Source organism: Hyla sarda, chromosome 1 (genome assembly GCF_029499605.1).
Source record: "Hyla sarda isolate aHylSar1 chromosome 1, aHylSar1.hap1, whole genome shotgun sequence".
Taxonomy (NCBI): Eukaryota; Metazoa; Chordata; class Amphibia; order Anura; family Hylidae; genus Hyla; species Hyla sarda.
Genome location: NC_079189.1, coordinates 577,117,688 through 577,141,048, shown reverse-complemented (window position 1 = coordinate 577,141,048; position 23,361 = coordinate 577,117,688). Strand labels below are relative to the sequence as shown.

The window sequence follows — 23,361 nt, the reverse complement described above, 5'->3', positions numbered from 1 at the left end:
AATTTTGCACATTTTGGAGGGTTTCGTTTTCACACTACACTTTACGAAAAAAATGATATGTGTTCTTTATTCTGTGGGTCAATACGATTAAAATGTACCCATGACTAAATCTTTTTGTACAAAATCAGTAATCTTAAAATCGCCCTAGTTTGACCACCTATAACTTTTTCATTTTTCCGTATATAAGGCTGCATGAGGGCTAATTTTTCATCTGTACTTTTTATCATTACCACATTTGCATATATAAAACTTTTAGTTAATAAAAAAAAAAAATTTGGGGAATAAAATGTGACAAAAAAGCAGAATTTTTGGACTTTATTTTAAAGATTTTTTACATTTACGCTGTTCACTGTACGGGATCATTAACATTCTATTTTCATATTTCGGAAATTTACGACGCGGCGATACGAAATAGGTTTAAAAAAATATATATATATTTTTTTGCTTTTTGAGGATAAAATGGGAAAAATAGACAATTTAGATTATTGGGGAGAGGATTTTTCACTTTTTTTTACTTTTTATTTTATTTTTTTCACACTTTATGTGACCATAGGGGACAATTTATCTATCATTTGATTGCTAATACTGTTCAGTGCTATGCATAGGATCTCCGCCCAGAGCAGGAGACGCCGGGAGAAGGACGGAGGAAGGTGAGAGGACCTCTGTCTGCCATTACAAATGAATTGATCGCCGCGGCAGCGCTGTGGGCGATCGGATCATCTATTTTAACATGCGCATTTCCACAGATTCTGTGATCTGTACTGACCACTAGTGTTGCTCGCGAATATTCGCAATTCGAATTTTAGTCGCAAATATCGCATATTCGCGAATATAGCACTATATATTCGTAATTACGAATATTCGTTATTATTTTTTTTTTTTTTCCACAGTACACATCACAGTGATCATCCCTCTCTGCTTCCAGCTTGTGTGGTGTAAAGAAGGCTCTAATACTACTGTGTGAGACTGGTGTGCGAGTTTTCGCATATGCGAAAATGTGCATATGCTAATTTTCGCATTTGCGAATTTTCGCTTATGCTAATTTTTGTATATGCTAATTTCCGCATATGTTCATTTTCGCATCCGCGAATTTTCACATATGCGAAAATAACACAAGAATATTGCGAATATGCGAATTTTGCGAATATATGACGAATATTCGTCCATATATTCGCGAATATTCGCAAATTCGAATATGGCCTATGCCGCTCAACACTACTGACCACGGCATCTGAGGGGTTAATGGCAGACATCCGCTTGATTGCGGATGTCGGCCATTACCGGCAGGTCCACGGCTGCTGATAGCAGCCGGAACCTGCCGTGTATGACACGAGTGCCGCTCCGATGCTTGCGGTCATACACAGGACGAAAATGTACATCCTGGTGTGTGAAGTACCGCCAAACCAGGACGTACATTTACGTCCTTGGTCATTAAGGGGTTAAGATACCATTGGGGAGGAGTAAGGGAAGGGGCTGGGGATCTGAGGTGCATTTACCTTTTGGGGCCTGCTCTCGACTGAGTTCCGCTTGTTTGTTGATCCTGTTTTGCTCCGGTTCAGGAGAGTCAGGACCTTCCAGTTCATCATCCGTCTCATCATCACTATATGGAACTTCATCGTCATTTGGCATCTGCGACTCCTCATCAAATGTTGTATCGTAATCTGTATCCATGATGTCTGTGGATACCTAAGAAAATAGAAAAAAAATTAAATCACTTAGGTTTCCAAATGCCCCAATGTCTGAAATCCCAAATTATATTCACTGTAAACATTAACTTTTACTAAGTAACATTTTTATATAGACAGAGTTGTGGTCCCTTCTTTCTGCTGACCAGAGGGGGTCCACAGACCATACTCCATGGATGGAAAAGCATCAGCTTACGCAGCCTTGTAAAGCACTGGCTGAGCAATTTCTACCATAAGGGGGTTCTATGGTTTAGAGAAAAAAATGGTTTCCATACTACATACTAGGGATTCTGAGTTAAAGTACCTGTCACTTTAAAAAATTTTTTTTTTTACAAATGCTAGACAAAGACAAAGGTTTTGATCAGTCAGGGTCTGAGTGTTCGACATCTACCGATCCCTAGAACAGGCGGATAGATAAGCTTGTGCTGACAAAGACAATCCCATAGACTTACGTTATAAGTTTGCTTCCTATTGCACTCTTCTTCTGGCTCATTTTAGTGATCGGTAAGAGACTGAACACTCAACAACGTATCCAAACCAGTGCCCATTTAAAAGAAGGAGGGGGGAGTAGATCCTCATGTCTTAACCACAGTTGGAATAAGAGTACGAAGAACATCTCTCTGGAGGACCTGCCCTGTATTACCCAAATCACTCATTCCATTGTATAAATGGACACAGTGTAATGCTTAGTTTCTCCTCTGGTGGCGCTGCAGGAAAATCAACAGCTTGGAAATTAACATCAGTATTATGAACCAAGCTGATCTACAAACTATAGATGCCCTCAGATCGGAAAATTTAAACAAAAAAGACCAAAAATATATATATTTAAAATGGAAAAAACCCAGGTCAAGTGGAACAATAGGGGAAAATGCGTTCATTAGCCATTGTTCAAAAAGACTATTCAGAAGATGAATAGAGTGGGGCCTTATGTAAATAATTTAGCAGATTAAATATTAAACTTCAGGAGTCTTATAATCCATTGTACGGGTCACTTCAGACTGGCAGTGAGGGGGAACACTTTGTAAAGCCATCAGTGCAATAATAAGAGGCGACACAAAAGGTACATACACAAAAGCCTTCATCCCAGACCATTCAGAGCCGCAACAACAAAAAATAAAAAATAAATAAAAACTAAACAAAACAAAAAAAAACCTATTCAGGAGAACGAGAGCCATCAAAGCCCCAATGACATTTCCATCCTTAAGGACATGTAATTTAAGTTGCACTCCTCACAATGGAGATTACATAGTATTCTGGGCAACAATCGAGGGCGATCACAATTCTCTGGGGATCGAGTTGCAACCTGAAATCTCAGTACCTGACACGTAGAGGCTTTTTATATTTCATATTATATATATATATATATATATATATATATATATATATATATATATATATATATATATATATATATATATATATATATAAATAAATAAAAAAACTCCTAGAATACAATGCTGGCAGGACATCACACGGCCTTTAGACACAATGAACGTGTCACATGGTCATCACTCATCTTATACTGCAATATACCTGTATATTCAGACACCCAGCCTTTATAGAGACATACCTTACCAGGTGTTAGGAGAATTATAAATGCTTGCAGGTAGATCCTACAAATTTTCAATGGAGTTGCCAAAAAGGTAGCTACTTACCTTAGAAGAACGTTGCAATAAAACAGCCTTTTATTATCTTCCACGTTGCATATACAGACTAGTTATGGGGTTTCTGGCACACAGGTTTGGTATACAACCATTTCCCATAAGGGCCTTGACAAAGCATCCGTGCAACGTGAAACGGGCCAGATAATCAAAGTTTTTACTGCAACATTCACAGATGCAACATTTACTCTCTTCTGTTAAAGGGGTACTCCAGTGAAAACCTTTTTTTCTTTTAAATCAACTGGTGCCAGAAAGTTAAACATATTTGTAAATTACTTCTATTAAAAAATCTTAATCCTTCCAGTACTTATTAGCTGCTGCAGAGGAAATTCCTTTCTTTTTGGAACACTGATGACATCACGAGCACAGTGCTCTCTGCTGACATCTCTGTCCATTTTAGGAACCATGCATAGCAGATGTATGATAAGGGCAGCATGTTGGCTCAGTGGTTAGCACTGCTCCCTTGCAGTGCTGGGGCCTTGGGTTCAAATCCCACTAAGGACAACAATAAATAAAGCGTTATTATAATAACGTCAGCAGAGAGAACTGTGTTCGTGATGTCATCAGAGAGCATTCCAAAAAGAAAATAATTTCCTCTGTAGTATTCAGCAGCTAATAAGTACAGGAAGGATTACGATTTTTTAATAGAAGTAATTTGCAAATATGTTTAACTTTCTCCCACCAGTTGATTTATAAGAAAAAAGGTTTTCACCGGAGTACCCCTTTAAGCTCACCATCTGTAGAGCACCGCTGTGCCCAATGATCGTGATCGCACTTTCATATAGGTGCCCATGAACATTATACTATATTGGCACCGCGTTTGGACAGCTCATTTTACTCCAGTGGAATTATTATTATTATTATTGTTATTATTTTTTTTTTTTTTTAATGAACTGGTGCCAGAAAGTTAAACAGATTTGTAAATTACTTCTATTTAAAAATCTTAATCCTTCCAGTACTTATCAGCTGCTGTTTACTACAGGGGAAGTTGTGTAGTTCTTTCCCGGTCTGACAACCGTGCTCTCTGCTGACACCTCTGTCCATGTCAGGAACTGTCCAGAGTACAAGCAAATCCCCATAGCAAACCTCTCCTGCTCTGAACAGTTTCATGGACAGAGGTGTCAGCAGAGAGCACTGTGGTCAGACTGAATAGAACTACACAACTTCATGTGGAGCATACAGCAGCTGATAAGTACTGGAAGGATTAAGATTTTTAAATAGAAGTCATTTACAAATCTGTTTAACTTTCTGGCACCAGTTGATTTAAAAAAAAAAAAAAGTTCCGCCAGAGTACCCCTTTAAAGCAATGTCTCTCCACGAGTGTGCCAACAACTGTTGCAAAACTACAATTCCCAGTGTGCTCCGGACGGCTGTCCGAGCACACTGGGATTTGTAGTTTGCACACTGGGATTTGTAGTTTTGCAACAGCTGGCAGCACACTGGCTGTCCACCGACACCGATAAATTTTCACTGCCCGACCATTTTTTTCTACAATCTGGCTGGGGCCAAAGCGGTCTAGACCGGGAAATAAGAACATTTAAATTTTTACAACCAGTCACGCTATACTACTGGCATTAAATCTATAGATTCCCCCAAATCCACAGATTCATCTCCTCTAGTCTTGGGGTCTGACGGCTTGGACTGAGACATGAAAATGTAAACCTATATCCCTCTGCCTGAGCCATCACGTATGTACATTTTAACCATGCCAAACAGTCTTGTGTATGGGAATGTCACGAGAAGTAAGTTATTAAAAAGATACGGGCACCATTAAAGACTATTGACAGAATGAATACATGGGCTCCCCTAGTTGATTAGAATTAGTCTAAACCTATCCGTAGGGGGAGATTTATCACAACCTGTGAAGAGGATAAGTTGCCCAGTTGCCCATAGCAACCAATCAGATCGCTTCTTTTATTTTTGAAAGGGCCTCTCAAAAATGAAAGAAGCAATCTGATTGGTTGCTATGGGTAACTGGTCTTTTCCTCTGGTATGGGTAACTGGTCTTTTCCTCTGGTAAGGGTAACTGGTCTTTTCCTCTGGTAAGGGTAACTGGTCTTTTCCTGTTTTACACTGGTCTTGATAAATCTCCCCCTAGAGCCTGAAAGTGACCATACAACATCAATCGCTGTTGGCCGATAACTATTTGTCCCGTTACACCCCCACGCCGTAAGGGGAATGGAGGCCTCCTGACTCTCCACCAACAGAGGTCATCAGTGGAAAGAAGGGTCGAGTGTGATTGACTGCCCGACCATCTAAAAGGATCATCTGGCACCAAAGTCATCTGGAGGTCCCGTGGTTTATAAGAAAACTGGTGATCAACCCTACAATGATCAAATATTGATGGTCTATACTAAGGATTAAAGAAGCTTTAAGAGTCTCTCAGACAACCTCTTTTAAATATTTCCTCTACACCTTCTGTAGACAGACGATTTTGCCAGAGGAAGACGCAGCTAGCCAGGCTTTTCCCCATACAGTATAACACGGTGGACATTGAAATGATTGGCTGGCTATGTATTACAACAAGAACGGATAAAATCTGCCAGAACAGAGGCCACATCTATAGACCTCCGATCTGGCTCATAGAAGAGGGTCAAGAGATGAAGACCCCTCTGTGATGTCCATGTGCCCTAGTAGAGAATATAGATTGGTGTTCTCTTCACACAGCCTCCCTTTAATAATTAAATCCTAGAAAAGACGTTTAAAGGGGTACTCTGGTGGCAAACTTTTATTTATTTATTTATTTATTTATTTATTTTTATCAACTGGTGACAGAAAATTAAACAGATTTCTAAATTACTTATTTTAAAAAATCTTAATCCTTCCAGTACTTATTAGCCGCCTGAAAACTACAGAGAAAATTCTATTCTTTTTCGAACACAGTGCTCTCTACTGACATCATAAGCACAGTGCTCTCTGCTGACATCTCTGTCCATTTTAGGAACTGTCCAGAGCAGCATATGTTTGCTTTGGGGATTTTTTCCTACTCTGGAAAGTTCTTAAAATGGACAGAGATGTCAGCAGAGAGCACTGTGCTCATGATGTCAGCAGAAAACTCTGTGTTCCGAAAAGAATTTCCTCTGTAGCATTCAGTGGCTAATAAGTGCTGGAAGAATTTAGATTTTTTAACAGAAGTAATTTAAAAAATCTGTTTAACTTTCTGGCTCCAGTTGATTTAAAAAAAATAATAAAATAAATAAAAAATTAAAAAGTTTGCCACCGGAGTACCCCTTTAACAAATAAATGGGGTCACTAGAAGGATTAGTACATTTCAGATAGTTGTTCTCATTTCTGTTCTTAGGGTTACTAGACCAGGACAGGGATGTCTCATCACATGTGATACATGATATATGGATGGCATTACTAACCCAACTGGTTCAAGAGCTAAATCACATGACATGTCAGGCACGAAATCCACATCACAAAACAGATTATTCATGGTTATCTACGTATCTCAGCAGAAAGCACCACACCCAACATAGGAAAAACTATTGTGTATGAAAGATGCATATAACAAATGTGACCAACAAGAAAACACCAGCACCTCCCTCAACCACTGAGGGCTACGGATCCAATAACCCATCACAATGCTGTTGTCTTTATATTAAAATAATATTACTTTTACCATTTGACTCATCATCTGGAAAGTACAGGGCACGACAAGACAAAAGTAGGGAATTTCTAGATTTTGTTAAACAAATAAAGTTAAAAATAAAACAAAGTAAAAAATATATATTGGTTAGTGTACCTCAAAGCATGAGATAAATACTATTTTAAATCGAGCAAAAATATTTCTCATCCCATATTTGCTGGGGATTTTTTTTTTAGTTGCTGTTGCTATTATAGGACATAATAATACTAAATAATAATGTTTATAAACAGTGAGTGCAGCTCTGGAGTATAATTCAGGATCAGTACAGGATAAGTAATGTAATGTATGTACACAGTGACCTCACCAGCAGAATAGTGAGTGCAGCTCTGGAGTATAATACAGGATATAACTCAGGATCAGTACAGGATAAGTAATGTAATGTATGTACACAGTGACCTCACCAGCAGAATAGTGAGTACAGCTCTGGAGTATAATACAGGATATAACTCAAGGTCGGTACAGGATAAGTAATGTAATGTATGTACACAGTGACCCCACCAGCAGAATAGTGAGTACAGCTCTGGAGTATAATACATGATATAACTCAGGATCAGTACAGGATAAGTAATGTAATGTATCTACACAGTGACCCCACCAGCAGAATAGTGAGTGCAGCTCTGGAGTATAATACAGGATAAGTAATGTAATGTATGTACACAGTGGCCCCACCAGCAGAATAGTGAGTGCAGCTCTGGAGTATAATCCAGAATATAACTCAGCATGAGACCAGAATATAAACCTGAATGTTGCATGAATATTTCAAAGCTTTGCTATGTCACTGTAACATCCATTATTAGGCATTAACATGAATTAAAAGCAATGACTTCCAGTAGGGAGTGTGCTATGTCCCATTACTATAGTTTCCATGCAGCTGCCTGCTTATTACATGATACCAGGATGACATCAGAAAGCATAAACAAAATTACTCAGATCAACAGCGGTCTGACTACATCAATCACAAGGAACAGAAAAACAAAAAGGACTGTCACTTTGTTACAATATGGTTATTTTGAGTTGTTTGCTTTTTACTACCTTCTGAAACAAATTGAATTACAAAAATTTAGAAGAAGAGCAATGCACAACCTTTCTTGGTCTGGGAGGCTCCATTGTCAAACTCTACTACTACTAAAGGCCACAATAGTCCCACCTAAGACACATCGGCATTATACACTATATGGGGCAATGGAAAAAGCTGCTGCTAAACAACTTTAGCTGTGGGTTTTCTTCCCAAGAACAAAATGATCGAGCAGTTAAAATCCAACATGCCTGATCCTATGCTCACCCAACATTGGTGACGAGTTGGGAGGCCTATAATATATAGAGAGATAGAGAGATAGAGAGATAGAGAGATAGAGAGATAGAGAGATAGAGAGATAGAGAGATAGAGAGATAGAGAGATAGAGAGATAGAGAGATAGAGAGATAGAGAGATAGAGAGATAGAGAGATAGAGAGATAGAGAGATAGAGAGATAGAGAGAGAGATAGAGAGATAGAGAGATAGAGAGATAGAGAGATAGAGAGATAGAGAGAGAGATAGATAGAGAGATAGAGAATATATATATATATATATATATATATATTTATATATAGAGAGAGAGACAGAGAGAGAGACAGAGAGAGAGACAGAGAGAGAGACAGAGAGAGAGACAGAGAGAGAGACAGAGAGAGAGACAGAGAGAGAGACAGAGAGACAGAGAGAGAGACAGAGAGAGAGACAGAGAGACAGAGAGAGACAGAGAGAGACAGAGAGATAGAGAGATAGAGAGACAGAGAGACAGAGAGACAGAGAGATAGAGAGATAGAGAGATAGAGAGATAGAGAGATAGAGAGATAGAGAGATAGAGAGATAGAGAGATAGAGAGATAGAGAGATAGAGAGATAGAGAGATAGAGAGATAGAGAGATAGAGAGATAGAGAGATAGAGAGATAGAATATATATATATATATATATATATATATATATATAGAGAGAGAGACAGAGAGAGAGAGAGAGAGAGACAGAGAGAGAGAGAGAGAGAGACAGAGAGAGAGAGAGAGAGAGACAGAGAGAGAGAGAGAGAGAGACAGAGAGAGAGAGAGAGACAGAGAGAGAGAGAGAGAGACAGAGACAGAGAGAGAGACAGAGACAGAGAGAGAGACAGAGAGAGAGAGAGAGAGACAGAGAGACAGAGAGAGACAGAGAGACAGAGAGAGACAGAGAGACAGAGAGACAGAGAGACAGAGAGAGAGAGAGAGACAGAGAGAGACAGAGAGAGACAGAGAGAGAGACAGAGAGAGAGACAGAGAGACAGAGAGAGAGACAGAGAGAGAGACAGAGAGAGAGAGAGAGACAGACAGAGAGACAGAGAGAGACAGAGAGACAGAGAGACAGAGAGAGACAGAGAGACAGAGAGAGACAGAGAGACAGAGAGAGACAGAGAGAGAGAGAGACAGAGAGAGAGAGAGAGACAGAGAGAGACAGAGAGAGACAGAGAGAGAGAGAGAGAGATTATAGATCTATCTATCTATCTATCTATCTATCTATCTATCTATCTATCTATCTATATATTAGATAGTTGACTGTTTCTTCCAAAATTGGCAGGTTGTTAAAACACATCTCTAAAGTGAATGACCCGCTTCAAAGGGTTGTCCGGGGAGCAGAAAAGATACCACCTGTTCTACCTGATTCTTACTTCCACCCCGCTCTGTGTTATGGGGAGAAAGAGCGGGTGCCAGTCACAATCATTGCCTGTGGGCGAAACCATGCTCACATCAATATTCAATAGCTGCACAGTGTTATAGCAACATTATGCCGCCATTGGACATCATGTGTAAGCGTGGTTTCCCACTTTTCCCCTCTACACCAGAAGCTGGACAGGTAGGATCTTCTTTTCTGCTTCCCGGACAATGCCTTTAAAGGGGTACTCAATTGGCCAGCGTTCAGGAGTAAATGTTCCGAACACTGTTTTTGTGCTGCGGTGGTTGGCTATGCCCCTCGTGATGTCACGACTATGCCCCCTCAATGCAAGTCTATTGTTCCACCAAATGGGACAAGGAGATCCTCAAGTATAGGCATTCTTGTGAGGGCAGGGGCCACTCTGAAAAAGTATGGCAGGCTCCATACACCTACCAAGCCACAGATTGTCCACCTCTGTTTCTAACAAAACATACCATCACTTTTTATTTTTATTTTATTGAAGATCATATTCGACACAACAAACGTAGGAATGTTTGCTGTAATAGAAAACTCCACACAAACAAAAAACAAACATAGGGGTTAAAGTCCATTAAGTGAAACCAACTTGCCATAGAGTTGAATAAAAACCTTCTTGATCTCTACCAGCAATAGCCCAAATGCCAAGCTCAACATTTTACATAACTACCAAGAATATCTAAAATTTGTCTATCCGTATTTTTAGCCATTACTGAACCACACGGGATCAAGTTCTATAACTGAATACATGGAGGTAGCAACATTCTTTTTCTGTATATCTGCTATTGAGACACATCCAAAGACATTAGACAAAAGGCCATTGAAGTCTGTGTTTGGGCTCCTTTGGTGCCAAGGGGCCAGCGATTATCAGTTAACTTTTCTCTAGGGTGTAGATCTAAATTTACATATTTGTATTGACCTTAAAACATGCCAAGAAGCTCATTGATGCCCCATTTTCACGTAGCTTTCCCTTAACATTAGTGTTTTACTCCAAAGTAGGAGTCTAAGAAACTGACTGGAAATCTATACCAAGCCCAAAATTTCTCCAGAAGGAGAGAAGACCCATGATAAAGCTGCTTTGCATATCCTTTCTTCACAGAATTTCCAGTTAAGTGCCAATGGTCTACAATACTCCACACATCTTATACCTTAGACCCACATTAAAAGGGGTTATCCAGGAATAGAAAAAAACACAGCTAATTTCTTTCAAAAACAGCTCCACATCTGTTTCAAGGTTGGGTGTGGTTTCACAACTTGGCTCCATTCACTTCAATGTAGCTGAGCCGCAGAACCACACCCAAACTGGAGACAGACAGGGAGAGGTTTTTGATAGGAAGTAGCTCTGTTTTTCAATTCGTGGATAACCCATTTAAATAGGATACTAATTTCAACAGTTTGAAACTATATATTTTATGAACATAGACAGAAGGGAATGCTGAATTAATAGTATGGAGTCCACAATTTTACAGGGAAGTGTCTGTGGGCTTATGGGCTCATGGTCACGTGCAGTATACCTCAAAATACACACCAGGCCTCAAAAAAGACATTTCTATAAAAAAATGTCTCTGACCCCAAGTCTCTGTGGTGCCTGAATAAACACAATGTAAATTTTGAGTCTAGGCTTTGCTTTCTTTTACAAATACACACTTTGTAAAAGAACAAGAAATTACAGACTTGCACAAGGGTTAACTTTCTGCTGTTCTGCTCTAACTAATGATCTAGTAAGGGGATGGACAAACTTTGTGTCCTACCGCAGAAAGTACAGTGGGGGGAGGCTCCTGCTGCAGCCAGTTGTCCAACAGCCAGAAAGAAAGAAGGAAAAGTAAAAAAAAAAAAAAAAAAAAAAGGAAGAAGGCCATGGCTGATCTCCAGGGACATTGAGTTTATTGTTAATTTAAAAGATTTGCTATTTAGTAGCCTGAGAATGTTGGGTGTCAGCTTTTAGGGGTGGGGGGGGAGTGGCTATTTGTCATCCATCTCAAAATTGTAGCTTCACCTCTTCATCTGCAGCAAATATCATGTTCTCTGTCTTGCGATGTATGTTAGCACTCCGTAACTACCATGGACTACATACCCCAAATCCCTCCCTCCTACCCCAACTGACCAGGTATCCCCTCAATGCAACTTTGTAATTTTATTTTATTTTTTATATATTTAGGGGGAAATTCTCTATAAAAAGGAATGACACATTGGTGAACCAGAACATAAATGATTTATGAACACCAGTGGATGAATTATTGACAAGCACGGGTGAGCCCAGAGGGTAACACATTGTTACAATGATCTAATGAAACATTCACACAGACAGCGAGAGATACGGTAAATATTTTACGATCATATATACACCCACAGCAAACCACAGCCGAGCATCACACAGTGATATTTCATCAAGAGGTCTATCCATCTTCATTCACCAATAGATATATTGCTTAGAACAAAAAAAAAAAAATAATTATCTCCTATTGAAGCAGGTTGTACATTGAGGACTCTCTGTATATTTTGTTATGTCAGGTTTTCATTAGAGATCATCAAATATCCTTCAGAATCTCCAGTCAGATTTGAGCTAAATAAATTATTTTAAGAGTACCCTGAATGACAAAAAAGTAATCACGAAGGTCTCCTAGGTTTTGGGTTGCCTATATTTATCCTGTAGCAGCAGTACAGTATGGAACAGGATGGAAAAGGCAGAAGATGTGCAGTAGTAGTAATAGCTTAAGTAATAGTAGTAATAGTAGCAGTAAATAATGTAACATGATGAACAAGGCAGGATTTTTACGGCTGGGTGGTAGTGGTAGTAGTGGTGGTGGTGGTAGTAGTAGTAGTAGTAGTAGTAGCACATTATGGAACAAGATAGACAAGGCAGGAGATGCGTGGCTGTGTAGGGGTAGTAGTAGTAGTACCAATAATAACTTTAGTAGTAATAAATAGTAGCAGTAGATTATGTAACATGATGAACAAGGCAGGAGTTTTGTGGCTGTGTAGGGTTAGTAGTAGTAGCAGCAGTACAGACTGAAGATGTGCGGCTGTGTAGGGCCAGGAGTAGTGTATTCAGCTTGAGTGTGATATTGCATCTCAGTTGAAGTGGATAGAGCTGAATAGTAATACCACACACGACTGGAGGACAAGTGTGATGCTGTTTTTAGAAGAAAGCTGATATATTTTTTTAATCCTGGATAACCCCTTCAAACTCACACAGGATACAACTGTAGTAGGCAGGGGCATTGCGGGGGGGGGGGGGGGGTAACAGGGCTGTAGCCCTGGGTCTCTGGCTACCACAGTTTTATTTATTTATTGCTACTGTAGCTTTAGGACAGTGGTGGCTTCTGGGAAGTGACATGATGCCTTGCTGTTCTCCCACCCTCCGTGCATAGCCTTGGTCTCAGAAGATTTAAGACTTTCAGGCTTGGCTAGGTTGCGGAGCATGGTAGGACAGCATCTCCTCACAGCAGACAGATTTTACTTGCTGCAGCGTACGTTTATGGTGCATATCCCTAAGGGGTTGAAAAAGAAAAAAAATGCATGATGTTCCCCTTTTTTAATTGTGACGGGAGGGATATATATATCCCTCCCGTCACCATTAAAAAATGTAAAAATATAATAAAAATACCACTATATCTGGTATTATGGTATGAGTAAATGTTCTATCTTTGAAAATATGTTTATTATCCCACGCGGTGAACAGAGTAAACGTAAAAAAAAAATAAAAAAAATCCAAAATTGACGATATAGGATCACATCACAACCACTGCTCTTAGAGGTATTCCCAAAATGTAAAATGATTCCCAATCCACATTATAGGGGATAGCTAGGTGATTGGTGAGGTCTGCCTACTTGGACACCCACCGATCACCAAAATGGAGGCGTAATGTCCCTGATAATGCTTCATGCATTCTCTTAGGGGCGTGGTAAGAGGGCGTGGCTGGGCTATGGGCTCTAGCCCTGGGTCTTTTGGAGACCTAGCAACGTCCTGTAGTAGGCACTCTATAGACAACTGTAGTAGGCACTCTATAGACAACTGTCGTAGGCACTCTATAGACACAACTGTAGCACTGGTGAGCATTAGAATGTTTATTTTCGTGTGTTAAATTCTGTAACATAGTTCATAAGGTTGAAAAAAGACCAGAGTCCATCTAGTTCAACCTATATCCCTAATGAGTCCCTACTGAGTTGATCCAGGGGGAAGGCAAAAAACCCTCATACTAGAGGTAAAAATTCCTTCCTGACTCCATCTACTGAAGTCATAATAAATCTCTGGATCAACATGATGTCCCTAAATATCGAGTATACATAACCATCAATGTTATTATTCTCCAAAAATGCATCCAGACCCCTTTTGAACTCTTTTACAGAGTTCCCCATGACCACCTCCTCCGGGAGAGAATTCCACAGTCTCACTGCTCTTACAGTAAAGAACTCCCGTCTGTGCTGGTGTAGAAACCTTCTTTCCTCTAGATGTAGAGGAAAGAATAGATATAGAATATTGATAGCAAGGCGAGGTCTTGACATGTTAAGTTTTAGAACTTCATTAACAAAACAAAAAACAACACCCCCTTATCCTGGCCATGCTCTCGCAGTGTAGGAGGAAACCAAAAAATTTAACAAGTTCCATGAATTTCATTCTCAGAACCCCGGGGGTACAAACTAGCAGTTCCTAGATCTGTGTAGGTAGCTTTGGCCATTCTTGAGAATAGTTCTGTGGCTAATAGATGGGCGTGCTTTGTGAACCAAATCTGCATTGGCAAAGAATCCACTTATCTGCTGAGGAATACAATTTTATGTTCGCGACATCACTACATACAATTAGTTCATTCATTCAGATCTAGCTGGGGGAGTTGTAGTTTTGTGACAACCGAGGGCAATCTGGTTGGGAGATGCTGCTGTAGGGGGAAGCTAGTTTGAACACGAAAGTTTTATGACTATTTCAAAAGAAGGGGGCGATTATTGTGTAATCTTAGATAAAGCCTTGGGCAGAATCTTTTGTTTGCAATGTGACACCCACCCCCGCATTATAGTGTCATACAGGATCCAATTAGCCATAATATGTAGTGGGTTATAATAATACAATAGTGCCCAAATATCAGACAAGGTCTCAGCCTGGAGATTGGCTGATTGGCCCATGAACCCTGGGTGGGGGCTGGAGTGCTCCAAGGATGGGTAGGCTCCCGGGAGATCACAGTGGGGTCCGGCCAGTCGGACTCCCATTGATCCGACACTCCTCCCCCATCCTGTGAATTGGGGAAAAGTCAAGTTCCTGGAGTACCAGATTAACAGTAAGTTGATGGCAAACACTAGCCACGTTTATAACTTAACTAAAATAGTGTGATAGTAATAAAAACAAACACATACAACTGCATACTGGCATAATTCCATCGATAAATACTCCCCAATGCGTTCAGCCTTTAATTTTTAAGGAATAAGTTAGGCTGAGTTCTCATATGTCTGGCATAGCTGAATTCAGCCTAAATCTCGACACAACTGATGTCACAACAGATTATAACATGCATCAGTTTATCAGTTTTGTAGTGTGGTATCCCAGTACAGGACCTAGACCTGTACCATCCTTAAGTCCCCTCAGCAAGAGTCCCTTGAGTCCATAGGGCTCTCGTGCAGGGTCCCCCCCCCCTTGCTCACCTTCTTATTGTTCTATTTAAATGCATTGTATATATTGTTGTGGTGTCCCAGTACAGGACCTGGTCCTGTCCCTGTCTAGAATCCCTCCATTCCACAGGGCTCTCCTGCAGGGCTTGCCCCTTGGTCGCCTCATAAAAATGTATTTTTGTATAGTATATAAATGTATAGGACCTACCCAGGTCACGTGGTATGGGATAATGGTTGTTTAGATGTTTAGGACCTTCCAGGGTCATGTGATGATGACATGTGATGTACGCAGAGTTCTCTGGGTTCAGGACTTACAGGCTTTGCAGCCAATGGGATTAGTCCAGCCCCCTTAATATATAAGGGGCTGTAGTCTGTAAATTCTCTCGCTTGGTTCCTTCTCTTGTTCCTGCTCTTATCTCCTGGATCCAAAGCAAGCACAATCAGCATATCTTCATTCATCTCAACTAGGCCAAAGCCTAAAGAACCAGAAGCCACTAAAACCCTGAGTTATATATAAAGCTCAACCTACACATCCTGTGTGACTACTATTCCACTCAAATCTTATAATTAGTAGCACAGTGGCCTGCATAAAGCTAAAGACTATTAGTCCCAGCAAAGCCTGTGAGGAACCTGCATCCCAGTTACCTCGAGAGACACGGTATAATTGTAAAGACTGTTGCATAAAAGTTCAAGTAAAAGTTTCCAGTTATCTCATAAAGTCTGCTGTGGACATTCCGTTTATTATCCCTGCAGTTTGTGGGACGGTTGGCAGCAGGACCTCTTCAATACTAAGCAAACTCACCCTGGCATCATGACAATTAAGGGTTAATACCACATGACCCTGTAATATCATTGCAACACCCCAGACACCACATTGTGTATGCATTGTCAATATGTATAAAGTTTGTACAAATGTATATGTGGTGTCCCGGTACCGTATTGCATACTGTACCTTGTATGGTGGTCCCCAGAGTTAGAGTTACTACGCTCAGGTAGGGTCCCCCAGGTTGGACAACCCCTAGTCGCCTCCTTCTACTCTAATTTTATAATGTTTATGTGTACATATTTAATAAAGTATATATTTAATATAATGCATATTAGTATACTTACCTTGGTAGCGTCGCAGGACCTTCGGTCATGTGACTATGGTAATTCCTCTATGGTATGTTGGAGGACCTTTGGAGGTCCTTGGGTCACATGTTTACCCATAACCCTTTGTAAAGATGATTTACAGAAGTATTGGACCAATCAGCTTTAGTCCAGCCCCTACACGTATAAGGGAGCTGCAGCCAATGATCGCTATCTTTGGCTGCTGCTCTCATGGATGCCGGACTAGCAGTACGGATCTGCGCAACTTTCAAAGACACGCTAGGCCTGAAAACCTGCCGGCCTCTGCCTAAACGAAACCGTGAGTCCTAAACTAAATCCCTGCTAAAGCTAGCGTGACTGCTGGACCTCAACTAAATCCCCTAAATCCAGCGGAACAACGCATATCAGTCTCTGGACGCTAAATTGCTTAAGGTCCCAACCACTGTCAATCTCTAAGAGACTTTGCCTCTATAGAGACTGTTTCGTTTATGAAGCTTGCATAAAATCTTCAGTAAATGTTCCAACTGTTTTCAGCAAACTCTCCGGTTGTGGACATTCAGTTATTGCATACCTCCCTATCGCTCTTGGTAAGGGTGGCGGTAGGACAAGGATTACAGAGGAGCCCTCACCCTGGGGTCACGAATAGAAAGGGTTAATCAGACACCCTTTAATTACCGCACAGCTACACCCCATATACCCTACTACCCCAGGCTATCTCATATAAAAGTGTTAGTCATGTGAACCACTGTCATGTGACATACCCAGATTTTCTTGGGTACAGAACCTACAGGCTTAGCAACCAATGGGCTTTAGTCCAGCCCCCTAGTATATAAGCGGCTGTAGTCTCTCAGTTAGCTCTCTTAGTTCCTACTTCTCATCCTGTACACTAAAGCAGCATAAATTCCCGCACAATTGCATCTAGGCCAAAGCCTAATGAACAGAAGCCACTTCTAAAATGTGAGTTACAATTCTCTCTACAAATCCAGTGACTACTACTTAGCTAAGGAATATATTAGTAGCACAGTGGCCTTCATAAATATTTCAATAACTACAAGTCCAAGCAAGCCTGCGAGGTATCCTGTGTCCCAGCTTCCTCTGAAGGAACTGCATAATTGTAAAGACTGTTCCCTAAGCATTTCAAGTAAAAAGTTCCAGTTTATTCATAATCCTTGCTGTGGACATTCCTTTATTACAAAACAGTTTTTGGGTTGGTTGATGGCAGTTACCATACCGGAATAACCACATCCTGGCATCACGAACACTAAAGGTTAACAATATCTTGCCCCCAGGGTTAATACCACCAGACCCTGCTCCATACTGCAACACCCCAGTCACCACAGTAGCATTCGTCAACCATTGTTTCTGGTCGCTGGACAGCAAGCTGCATTCCCCTCTCCGGTGCCGTCTGTGAAGGGGGCCTTACACCGCCAAACAAACTCCTCTGTGAGGTCTTAAAAAGAAAACTGTTTCATCCATTGATAGAGAGTGAATTTTCTACAAACTTGTCCAGCAAGAATTCTAGGCCTTTTGTTTGTTTTGGTGTGCTCTTCCGGTGATAGTATGATGAACAGAAACGATCTCTGCATCCCCCATGCTCGCTGGCACATGTTGGGTCACGTCCTAGAAAAATAACCTCTGCATAGCTATCCCAAAATTCAAAGAAACTTGGCACTGGCACTGGCAATACAAGAAGCATTAGTGTACAGCAGAGCTGGATGTAAAGGAGTCTGCGTAGTGTACTCCAGAACACTCACACAAAACAACAACAAGTACTATTTTTTTATAGTTTTTTTGGGACACCATGGAGGAAAAAGGACAAAGGAAAAAGGACAGACCCCATCCACAACAATGCCTCCGACACTTATGTGAACAGAGCCTTATAGAGCTGCAGGCATCATACACACCGATACACCGCCTCTATCATTTAATTACTCATGGATTTAAATGGGCACTGTCAGATACAAAAACTTGTTGTATAGCATGCAAAACCAATATGTCGTAAAGCATGCAAAAACAATAGGTTTTACAATTGTTTTCATTAGAATATTTTCAGTATTTCATACTGAATAAGCCAGTCAAACAACTGCCCCCCCTGCCTGCTTGGACACATACTAGTCCTGCTGTGTCCATGCATCATCACCTATGTCATGGACACACTTCCTTGATTGACAGCTGTGTGCGCAGGGATCACAGCTGGAGGAAAAATCCTCCCACTGTCAGCTTGTGTCCCTCTACTGTCAGTGAGGACAAGCTGGGAGTTGTAGTTTTGCTAATGCTAGGGGAGATGTGAGCAGACAGCATACTGAGGGAGGGGGCGGAGACCTGCACAATGAGGCCACACCCCCTCCCTTTGAGAGGAATTCAGACTAGTGAGCTAAATTAAAAGTGTAATAAAAAAAATAAAGAAAGGTGCTAGACACAAAAAATAGATGTACATGGTCAGGATTAGGTACTGAGTGATATATTTAAAAAAAAATGTTTTTTGTTGGATAGGAAATATAAAAAGACTTTGAACAAACACCAAATCACTTTCCTATGTGTTTCATAAAAAAAAAAAAAAAATCTCACAGAAACAAGCAGATTTCTTAAGACTTACTAAGATTTATTAAGACTACGGCAACTCAGGTACAGTAGGATCAACACCACATGAGTTAATAGATCAGGCCGGGTTAAGACAAGTAATATAAACATCTGTTTTGTAGCTGCTAGACTCGAACACATTGCCTTTGTTCTCCGTCTCATTCTGCATCCGTTCGGCCCACTGACACCAGCGGGTCCTGGCGGATCCCACTGACTTGAATGGGGTTCGCCAGGGATCTGAAGTTTAGTGGAGAAAATAATAGTGCATAGACCTCCGGCCATTAAAACAGACTTGCCAACTGAGCTCTATATAGCAGAGCCCTTATTTCCTGAACTTTGGTGATCTTCAGTTATTTGGAAGCCACATGAGCTTTCAGCCGCATGTGGCAGCCAGTGGCCAGTTCCTTCCCCCATTAAAGTTTTTATACACCATGGATTAAACTTGATTAAAGGGGTACTCCAGCGCTAAGACATCTTATCCCCTATCCAAAGGATAGGGGATAAGATGCCTGATCGCGGGGGTCCCGCCGCTGGGGACCCCCGTGATCTTGCACGCAGCTGTCATGCCCCCTCCCATAAGCTTGCATTGAGGGGGTGGAGTGTGACATCAAACGGGGGCGGAGCCGTGACGTCACAATGCTCCGTCCCCGTGATCGCCAGTAATCAGACCCGGAGCGAACACACTCCGGGACTGATTCTAACGGGGTGCTGCATGCAAGATCCCGGGGGTCCCCAGCGGCGGGACCCCCGCAATCAGGCATCTTATCCCCTATCCTTTGGATAGGGGATAAGATGTCTTAGCGCCAGAGTACCCCTTTAAATGGACGATTAAATGGACACTGCTCAAAAAAATAAAGGGAACACTAAGATAACACATCCTAGATCTGAATGAATGAACTAATCCTATGAAATACTTTTGTCTTCACATAGTTGAATGTGCTGACAACAAAATCACACAAAAATTATCAATGGAAATCAAATTTATCAACCCATGGAGGTCTGGATATGGAGTCACACTCAAAATGAAAGTGGAAAACCACACTACAGACTGATCCAACTTTGATGTAAGGTCCTTAAAACAAGTCAAAATGAGGCTCAGTAGTGTGTATGGCCTCCACGTGCCCGTATGACCTCCCTACAATGCCTGGGCATGCTCTTGATGAGGTGGCAGATGGTCTCCTGAGGGATTTCCTCCTAGACCTGGACTAAAGCATCCACCAACTCCTGGACAGTCTGTGGGGCAACGTGGCATTGGCGGATGCAGCGAGACATGATGTCCCAGATGTGCTCAATCGGATTCCGGTTTGGGGTACGGGCGGGCCAGTCCATAGTATCAATGCCTTCCTCTTGCAGGAACTGCTGACACACTCCAGCCACATGAGGTCTAGCATTGTCTTGTATTAGGAGGAACCCAGGGCCAACCGCACCAGCATATTGTCTCACAAGGGGTCATAGGATCTCATCTCGGTACCTAATGGCAGTCAGGCTACCTCTGACAAGCACATGGAGGGCTGTGCGGCTCCCCAATGAAATGCCACCCCACACCATTACTGACCCACCGCCAAACCGGTCATGCTGGAGGGTGTTGCAGGCAGCAGAACGTTCTCCACAGCATCTCCAGACTCTGTAACATCTGTCTGCTTTCATCTGTGAAGAGCACAGGGCGCCGGTGGCAAATTTGCCAATCTTGGTGTTCTCTGGCAAATTCCAAACGTCCTGCACGGTGTTGGGCTGTAAGCACAACCCCCACCTGTGTATGTCAGGCCCTCATACCACCCTCATGTAGTCTGTTTCTGACCATTTGAGTGGACACATGCACATTTGTGGCCTGCTGGAGGTCATTTTGCAGGGCTCTGGCAGTGCTCCTCCTTGCACAAAGGCGAGGTAGCGGTCTTGCTGCTGGGTTGTTGTCCTCCTACAGCCTCCTGCACAGTTCCTGATGTACTGGCCTGTCTCCTGGTAGCGTCTCCACGCTCTGGACACTAAGCTGACAGACACAGCAAACCTTCTTGCCACAGCCCTCATTGATGTGCCATCCTGGATGAGCTGCTCTACCTGAGCCACTTGTGTGGGTTGTAGACTCCGTCTCATGCTACCACTAGACTGAAAGCACCACCAGCATTAAAAAGTGACCAAAACATCAGCCAGGAAGCATAGGAACTGAGAAGTGGTCTGTGGTCACCACCTGCAGAACCATTCCTTTATTGGGGGGGGGGGGGGGGTCTCTTGCTAATTGCCTATAATTTCCACCTGTTGTCTGTTCCATTTGCACAACAACATGTGAAATTGATTGTCAATCAGTGTTGCTTCCTGAGGGGACAGTGTGATTTCACAGAAGTGTGATTGACTTGGAGTTACATTGTGTTGTTTAAAGGGGTATTTCAGGAATTGTTTTTTATTTGACTATGCTACAGGGGCTGTGAAGTTAATGTAGTTCATAATATAGTGTCTGTACCTGTGTGTGACGGTTTTCTCACAATTCTTCTGTGATTTTCACCCCAACATTTATTTTTAACAGCAGACAAAATGACTTGTCTCAGAGGGAGGGAGTTATGGGATTTGTAGGCAAAATAAGAAAACTCAAACAGGAAATGCCAGCTCACATAAAGATAGCCACAGTATTATGGTAATCTCACCATAGCCATTTAGCCCCAAGACAAGTGCAGATCCTTCCTAAGCATGTCCATTACTGTCTGCTAGGTACGTACTAAAATCACCTTATGGTGGAGAACCCCTTTAAGTGTTCCCTTTATTTTTTTGAGTAGTGTATAACTGGTCAGAAAATTTTCAACAATGAACGATTTTAGCTGACTGACAATGGACCATTATCTTCTGTAGTGTTGGAAATATGTGGATAGTAGATCATTTGTTCAAGAACGAACTTTAAGGAAATAATAATAATTTTCAGAATTGATAATATATGGCCAGTTTGAAGAACTTTAAAAGGTCATAAATCTATATAGGTAGGTCTGTGAAAGTCATATGCGTTAGGTTCAGCCAACTGTCTAAGGTTTATGGCGACCTCCAAACTCTCCACCGGCAGATTATGTTGGTGGAGAAAAGGGTATAGTTTTGGGAAAGAAGCACGGGCCAGAGCTGTTTGGCTGTGGCTTATCCCTCCATTCCCATAGAGGAAACATGAGTGTTGGGCCATGCTGAATGTTCATGTGTATAGGAGGAGGTCAAGAGACGATTGTTTAACCCTCAACATACTTTAACCTGTCGGGGACCAAGGGCGTACCTCAAGCTGAGCACGCTTCAAAGCTGGTGGGTCCCGACTGCTATCAGCAGCCAGGACCCAGGGATAATTCCGGGCACCGCTGATTGGGCAGATGCCCGGCATTAACCCTTTAGATGCTGCAATCAAAGTTGATCGCAGCATCTAAAACGAAAGTAAAAAGGTAACCCGGCAGCTCAGCCGAGCTGATCGGGACCATCACGGAGAGGACGGCGGGAGGGCCCTTACCTGCCTCCTCGCTGTTTGATCGGTCTTCTGCTGCTCCCAGCCAGCCATGCTGGCTGGAGCAGCAGAGCACCGATAATACTGATCAATGCTATGCTATGGCATAGCATTGATAAGTATATGCAATCAAAAGATTGCATGTTATAGCCCCCTATGGGGCTAAAAGAAAAAATATAGTAATAAAAGTGTTAAAGAAAAAAAAAAAAAAGTTAATAAACGTTAATTAACCCCTTCCTAGTAAAAGTTTGAACCCCACCCCCCTTTTTATGAACCCTCATATAGCCCCATATGCATAAAAATAGAAAAGGTATAGGGATCAGAATTTTGGTGCATGTAGTTATAATTTTTTTAAAGTAGTAAAAATAAAACAAAACCTACATAAATTGGGTATCCCTGTAACCGTATGGATCTACAGAATAATGAGAAAATTTAATTTTTACCTAAAAGTGCGCTGCGTAGAAACTGAAGCCCCCAAAAGTAAAATAATGGCTTTTAAAAAAAAATAAAAATTTCACCCCACAAATAATTTTTTTATGGTTTCGCCACAGATTATGTCATAAAATAAGTGATGTCATTATGGCAAAATTGAAAGTTATGATTTTTAGAAGGGGAGGAGGAAAAAAACGTAAGTGCAAAAACGAAAATTGGCCTGGTCCTTAAGGCCGAAATGGGCTTGGTCCTCAAGAGGTTAATCTAATTTTAGCCTATTAACAACAGATACTGCAAACACTTAACAGAGACCATAAGGGTGCATTAACCTATGGCAGAAAACTAAAACCCACACACACACACCTTATACTAAAGTCAGCTAAACCCACCACCTTCAGCGAGTTCGACTGTCTATAGCTGCTCACTTTCAATAGCTGTCAGCCCCCAGCTATACCTTCTGACCTATACATACACATGAATGGACGGATGTTCTCAATGGGGAGGGAAGAGCA

General features: G+C 41.5%; 1 protein-coding gene and 1 long non-coding RNA gene across 2 annotated transcripts in view; one reads left to right on the top strand and one right to left on the bottom strand.

Moving 5' to 3' along the window:
* LOC130294605 (phospholipid-transporting ATPase IC-like) overlaps positions 1 to 23,361 on the bottom strand; it is an 84,811-nt gene that overhangs the window by 46,304 nt on the left and 15,146 nt on the right. Inside the window, exon 2 of the mRNA XM_056544706.1 lies at positions 1,497 to 1,686. Within this exon, the coding sequence (XP_056400681.1) occupies positions 1,497 to 1,671 (175 nt within the window). The 5' untranslated portion in view covers positions 1,672 to 1,686. The remainder of the gene's footprint in view (positions 1 to 1,496; positions 1,687 to 23,361) is intronic.
* The window catches only part of LOC130294635 (uncharacterized), an 84,980-nt gene that overhangs the window by 53,229 nt on the left and 8,390 nt on the right, over positions 1 to 23,361 (top strand). Inside the window, exon 4 of the long non-coding RNA XR_008848562.1 lies at positions 11,849 to 12,009. This is a non-coding gene — a long non-coding RNA (uncharacterized LOC130294635). The remainder of the gene's footprint in view (positions 1 to 11,848; positions 12,010 to 23,361) is intronic.